Below are 7456 nucleotides of genomic sequence, written 5' to 3' on the forward strand. Positions count from 1 at the left end.
TATTGCCACCATGTTTCAACTGTACAAACAATACTACTGCTACTGCTACTACTAATATTGCTGCTGCTGCTACTGCTGCTACTACTGCTAATGCTAATGCTGCTGCTGCTGCTACTGCTACTATTGTTGCTGCTGCTGCTGCTGCTACTGCTGCTGTTGTTACTGTTACTACTGCTACTGCTACTGCTACTGGGTTTTTCCCTGCCAAATTATTATATTATGTAACGTTATAATTATTGCCACCATGTTTCAACTGTACAAACAATACTGCTACTGTTGCTGCTGCTGCTACTACTACTACTACTACTACCACCAGTTTTGGCCCCCAACGCATCTGCTGATGTGCGTGCGTGTGCATAGACGTACGGGCTTCAATTTTTGTAGGGGGAGGGTGGGGGGGGGGGGGGCTGGATGATGTCTGCCGTAATTAAACGAAAATGCCCGATCCTATTAGATTACGCCAAACTGTTTATAGGTTTACAAACGAATCACTATGCATTTTTACATGGGTTACATAGTAGGTAGAATGATGGAAATGCATAGTGAAAAGGTTTCAGGATTTACCGGAATATCTGTTCTTTTCTTTTTTTGGCCCGAATTTGAGGATTTGCTCCAACCCGGGGGAGGGGGAGGGAGGTGAGTTGTGCCTCTGCCCTTGTTTCGTGTGTGTGTGTGTGTGTGTGTGTGTGTGTGTGTGTGCGCGCGCGTGTGTATGCGTGTCTACGTGTGTATCTGTGATTGATCTTATCATCTGATTTTTTTTTTCAGCATTGATTTCCTCCCCATTAGTTCGAAGATTCGGAACCACAATGTGTTGTGTTGTTGGAGGGTTCATGGCCACTGTCAGCGTGTTGGCCGCTTCTTTTTTGAACAGTATACCCGGTCTGATCACTCTGGTTGGAGCCGCCTCGGGTTTGTATAAAAATACAAATTATTCGAAACTACAACTTCTTTCGCTGACCACCTCCACATCCCAGTCCTTGTACCACCTACAGTAACACACCTGCCATTCTCCCCCCCCCCCCCCCCCCACCCACCCATCATCTTTTGACACATAACTTAGCAGACTAGTAACTTATGGTACATACTAAACCAAATAACATCCGGCTGGGTCAAAGGTCGTGGTGCACCTAACGTTTGATAGATTAGTTATTACCACAAGTCCTACCATTGGTAGTAAAGGTCTGTTTTGATAAAATATTGGTTCATCTCGCCAGTATATTTTTGCGATTTAAAGGAATATTCCTGAGTTTGCTGCATTGTAAGATGTTTCCGACTAATAAAATATTTCCACGATTAAATATATTTTCGTGTTTAGAATATCAGTGTCTGTATAGTCAATGTGTTTCTGGTCGTCTTAATGTTTGTAACAAGCCCAAACTGGATTTTGTCTTCAAATGATTTCGTACGTACGATTTAAAAAAAAAAAAAATAATTAGGAAATAAAATGAAATTTAACCTAGTACAAATATTAGAACGATCAGAAACACGTTTAATATACAGCCACTAATATTTTATGCAGAAAAATATATTTGCTATGTAATTGCAATCGTTAAAAAGTCTGTCGACAACATCTTAAAAATTGCAGCAAACTCAGGAATGTCCCTTTAATTTGAACTAGTGTCAGTGTACGAACAACCATTGTGCTTGAAGTATGTACCTGCCTCGTTGGTGTCATGGTTATGACGTCGGACATAAGGCAGGTAGGAACAGGGCTCGCAGCCCGGTATCGGCTCCCACCCAGAGCGAGTTTTAACGACTTAATGGGTAGGTAGGTGTATGACCACTACGCTCTCTTCTCTCTCACTAACTACTAATCACTATCAACTAACCCACTGTCCTGGACAGACAGCCCAGATAGCTGAGGTGTGTGCCCAGGACAGCGTGCTTGAACCTTAATTGGATATAAGCACGAAAGTAAGTTGAGATGAATTAAATGAAACATGTGAGGGATCCTACTAAAAATAGAATGACATTTTTTTTGTGCGGAACTAGGGTAGTCATAGACGCTACATGTTATCTCTGAAATGAACAGCTTAACCTTCATTTTTTTTGGCCAATTTAAGGGCGAGAGATGGTAGTATATATTTCCATGGTGTATATGTCGATTAATACACTGCGTGTAGGAGTTTTAGCCACACATTTTACTATCGTCGTCTATGGGATATGATTTTGTTTAATGGGAGTTGTTTCCCTTTTTGGACCAAACAAAGTAATGAGTGGTACTATTTCAAACTCGGGTGTCGAACTTGTTATTAATAGTTTGTTCTTCTAAGGTATAAAGATAAACATTGTTATTCTGATTTAGTTGCAACTTAGGATATCACAGACACGTTTGCTGTTAGTGCATTGGCAATAACGGTTGCAGCTTCTAACTATAGAATTCCTTTCTAATGGGTCTACAGGCTGGTAGGTACTGGGTTCGGATCCCAGTCGAGCCATGGGTTTTAATCCAGATACCGACTCCAAACCCGGAGTGAATGCTCCGCAAGGCTCAATGGGTAGGTGTAAACCACTTGCACCGACAAGTGATCCATAATTGGTTCAACAAAGGCCATGGTTTGTGCTGTCCTGCCTGTGGGAAGTGCAAATAAAAGATTCCTTGCTGCTAATCGGAAAGAGTAGCCCATGAAGTGGCGACAACGGATTTCCTCACAAAATATGTGTGGTCCTTAACCATATGTCTGACGCCATATAACCGTAAATAAAATGTGTTGAGTGCGTCGTTAAATAAGACATTTCTTTCTTTTTTCCCTTTCTAATATGGGCGGAATTCCGTCTGTCGGTGGGGCGCTCAGCGGGGATAACCCGGAAATTGTCTGCTTGATATACTGTATAAGGTGCAGTGCCCACTTTTCATAATTATATAGGGATTTCACCAGGGCAGTAAGGCGTAGCGGGCCGATACTTCTTGATCCATAAAGTAAGCGCTTTGGCGGCGTGAAACTCCTTAAATCAATTGCCGCTATGCCTTGATTTCAAATGCTTTAGAAAAACAATTACCACAAGTACGATTACCTCTTGCAAACAACTTGTGTAACAGTATCTCAAACACACCATAAATATCATGCCCCTCCCCCCCCCCCCCCCCCACGACACACACACTCTCGTTTCATTCTTATAGTTGTGTACCCTAAATTTTATTTTCGTTTCATTTGATATCATTTCTATGCAATATTATTATATTCTTCGTTTCGTTTCTTTCAGGATTCAGCCTTTCCTTTTGCCACCTTGCGTCGTATGTGACAATCCGCGAGGTGTTCTGGGACAGGCCTGGCTTCGGCGAAGCGGTGGTCATGGCAGGAGGGGGGCTGGGGGGGTTCTGCATGCCAATGTTCAACACCTTTCTCCTGGAAGAGTTCGGCTGGAGGGGAACCTTTCTGTTACTCAGCGGTCTACTGTTTAACATCTGCCTGTTAGGAATGATCACCCACACATTCAAACGACTCTGCCTTCAGTCCGATCGCTGTGACAAGGATGCCGATGTTCTTTCAGAGAATGCAAGAACAAACGCTATGTATGGATGACCAATTTGAAAACCACAGTCAAGAAGACAATAACACGAAAAACGATCTTAAAGTCAAAACACTGCCTCTTTGTGAAACTAATAACACGGAAGAAAGCACCCTTGATGGCGGATCAAGGCAAGGGCGTAACATTTTCCAAGATGATGGAATGAGAAAGCTAAACGAGTGCACTGATGTTCAGATTCAAAACCACTGTCACCGCTACGGAAAGCAAACTGAACTTGATGGCAAACAAAAAATTGAACTTGATGGCAAGCAAATTAAACTTGATGACAAGCACACTGAACTTGATGACAAGAAAACTGAACTTCATGGCAAGCAAATTAAACTTGATTGCAAGCAAATTGAACTTGATGGTGAAGCAAGACAAGAAAGCGATGACGTCCAAATTAACAGTGACAGAAAGTCGTCTCAAGAACTCGACAACGAACCTTACAGAAATGACGGAATTCGCTGCAATCGAGAATCAAACGAACATGGCGAGGATGTTCATGTTGACGGGCAACTAGTATCACAACAAAGCAAGGATGTTCGGAATCAGAAGGACTTGAAAACCGGCCAACGTCAGCATGGCCAGAGCAAGATGGCGTCTGTGTATTCCTATTTGGGCTTGCGAGTCTTTAAGAATATATCGTTCATCGTTTTCGCACTAGAAGAGGTACCAACGTGGATGTGTCTCACAGCCGAAGTGTTCCTGCTTATGGACATCGTAGGAGAGAAAGGATACGACCTGGTGGCTGGATCCTACTTTCTGTCGGCTTACTCGATGGCGTCTGTCTTTGGAAATTTGTTCGGCGGGTTCTTGACGTCCGTCTTTCACATACGGGGACTCGTATTGGCTGGCGTCGGCACCTGCTGCGCGGGCGGTGCAGCGCTCGCTATTTCGTTCGTGGGTAGTTTCCTCCCACTGATGGCGCTGATGGTTTTGGCGGGATTTCTGCTGGGGCTGCTCTCGCTCTGCAACCCTGTCATCGTGCTGGAGCTGGTCGGTTTAGAATATTATGCCACTTCTCTCGGTCTCTTGTTTGGAATTTCTGGATTTTCTGACTTCATCAGTGGGCCAGTAGGAGGTATGTGTTAAAGTAACAGACCCTAGTTTTTAAACACTACGGCGTATTTTTCACTATTATAGGAAGGAAGGAAATGGTTTATTTAACGACGCACTCAACACATTTTATTTACGGTCATATGGCATCGGTCATATGGTTAAGGACCACACAGATATAGAAGGAGGAAACCCGCTGTCGCCACTAAGTTTTCATGGGCTAGCAGCAAGGGATGTTTTATATGCACCATCCCATAGACAGGATAGCACACACCACGGCCTTTGATGTACCAGTCGTGGTGCACTGGCTGGAACGAGAAAGAGCCCAATGGACCCACTAACAGAGATCGATCCCAAATCGACCGCGCATCAAGCCAGCGCTTTACCAATGGGCTATGTTCACTAGTATAAATAAAATAAAAAAATTAAAAACCCGCACGTACCTATGAGAAGTAACGGTTATGGAGACGAATTCTAGTCTATTTTTAAGGGTATTTCCCCGTTTTAGAGTCACAGACTCTTGTGTCACTCTATTGAACCTTTATCCAAATGTGCTATATATATAATAGGTTTGCAGATTAACCAAACTTAGTGTTCGCTTTCACGGGTTAAAACTTGGGTCTGCGAATTTAATTGTAAAGCTTCAAATCAAAATTAATATGACCATGTTTTTGCTTTTTAGATATGATTTATTGAAATTCCTCAAATGAAAACCTGAAAACTGTATAAGCGTTATAATGCTATTTATTAAATAATAATATTATACTGATGGAACGCAATAAGGTATCACACCAACAATTAACAGAAAAGAGTGGCCTTATCACCCCCCCCCCCCCCCACACACACACACACACACACACACACACACGCCCGCGCCTGTCTTGTATGCTTACGGGTGTAGACAGAGTTCGTTAAGAGTTACGGTTCTTGCCATATACATGAAGTAGTCAGATAATACGAAAACACATACGCCTTCGTACACAATTCCGCGACCTGTCCTTTCCGAGAATTATATCACACCACCACAAACTTCCTCTGAAATCCACACACCCAGTAACACTGAAACCACTCTATCCCTTTCAAGTGAAGTCAAAATGTAGCGGGTTTCCTCTGAAGACCACGAGTCAGAATTACCAAATGTTTGACACCCAATTGCTGCTGATTAATTAATTAATCAATATGCTCTAGTTGTGTCGATAAAGAAAACTAATTTTTGATGTGATAATATATTGCTGAGAATTAGTTTACAATTGTTTTGTTTTGTTTGTTTTTTCAGGCACTATTCGTGACGTCAGCGGAAGCTACAATCTGATGCTCTATGGGATAGCTGGCGTGTTCGTTTTTAACGGATTCGTCAAGTTTTTCCTGGCATGGCTAAGCTCAAAGCAATCTCACAAAGAAGAAGAGCGACATGTGGCTAAAGAAACAGTCATCACTCGCTTGTAAAATATATAACTGGAGACCAGTTTTGAGTCCCAGCCCCCATACGCGCCGTTGCCCATTCGCTTCTACGTGGTTGCTTCGCTCTGCCGCTTTGCGGTTTGCTTTGCGGTTTGCTTTGCTGATCAGTGCTCTGCTTGGCGCTGAGCGCGCAGCGCGAGCCCCTGGTACAAATAGCGTGATTTAAACTAAAGAATTTAGTCCATCTTTCAGATGCTGTTAACTTGAGTTCTAGGTTTCAGCTAAGCGGTTTCCGCGACGCTGTCGTTCCTCAAGTTACCAAATCTCATCAGGTTCCGACAGGGCACAATATTTCGCGTAAATTTAATTTTGCGTAACCGACACGCGAACAGAACGGCCGTTCGCGTGTCGGTTACGCAAAATTTAATTTACGCGAACCGCAAATCGGCTACGTCGCGACCTGTAGACGTTCAGAAATTAAACCTTGCAAACTTCTCTATTACAGGAAGTTTATTATACAGTTGAGTATTGTAATTTCGAGACCCTAAATATTGACTACTATTCCGACAAATGTTTTAGACTGATTTGTGGATACTCGATGCGCAGCAAACCAGTAGACAACGTAATATTGCAACAGTTGTAACTTGCGACTAGTCTAAACTAAAATGTTCAGTATAGAGTCGAGCCAAAAAGGTTTAAAGAAATGAGCACGGACCGCTGTGGGCGCCTAAATTATCTACTTCTATTTTAGCTCTAAGGAATATATATTAGACATAATTTTTTATAAATGTTGAAAACGGCTTTAACGTAAACAGGAATCTAAAAGTGTCACAAAAGTTGAAAAATACTAACATTGCATAACGAGCTTTAAAAACAAACATTTGCAACATGACTGTAGTATAGAAGTACAATCGATAAAGTGAAAGTACCGCAAAACGAGAAAAGGAATCTGGAAGTGTATCTATTTTGTTTCAGTACTGGGGCGAATATTTAGTCCTTTTACAATATCGTTAACTTTATCAAGCATTAAAGACTCTGTTTTATAAAAAAAAGTTTTCTTTTGTATTTTGTTTTAACTTTATGCTTGAGCTAAAATTATGTACCATCGACGTCCCAAACTGCGTTCACCTAACGACAAAAACACGACTACGATATTTACGGAAATACTATTCTACATTTTTTCAGCTACAATACGTGAAACAAAATAGATTGCAATCACTTAAAGGGACATTCCTGAGTTTGCTGCAATTTTTAAGACGTTATCGACTAACAAAGACTTTTTAACGATTGTAATTACATACCAAATATATTTTTCTGCATAAAATATTAGTGGCTGTATATTAAACGTGTTTCTGATCGTTCTACTATTTGTACTAGGTTAAATTTCGTTTTATTTCCTAAAATATGTTTTTCGTACGTACGAAATTATTTGAAGAAAATCTCCAGTTTGGGCTTCTTACAAATATTAAGACGACCAGAAAAA

General features: G+C 41.6%; 1 protein-coding gene across 2 annotated transcripts in view; it reads left to right on the forward strand.

Annotated features, from left to right (window-relative positions):
- Positions 1-7025, forward strand: part of LOC121377203 — a 38429-nt gene extending 31404 nt beyond the window's left edge. The window contains exons 3-5 of one of the 2 annotated variants that reach the window (XM_041505109.1): positions 769-912; positions 3208-4597; positions 5849-7025. In XM_041505109.1, coding sequence (XP_041361043.1) covers positions 3478-4597; positions 5849-6018 — 1290 coding nt within the window. In that variant the 5' untranslated portion in view covers positions 769-912; positions 3208-3477 and the 3' untranslated portion in view covers positions 6019-7025. Of the gene's footprint in view, positions 913-3207; positions 4598-5848 lie in introns of both variants that reach the window. The other variant, XM_041505110.1, reaches the window with a different exon arrangement.
- The last annotated feature ends 431 nt before the right edge of the window (positions 7026-7456 follow it).

This window comes from Gigantopelta aegis, chromosome 7, assembly GCF_016097555.1.
Source record: "Gigantopelta aegis isolate Gae_Host chromosome 7, Gae_host_genome, whole genome shotgun sequence".
Lineage (NCBI taxonomy): Eukaryota > Metazoa > Mollusca > Gastropoda > Neomphalida > Peltospiridae > Gigantopelta > Gigantopelta aegis.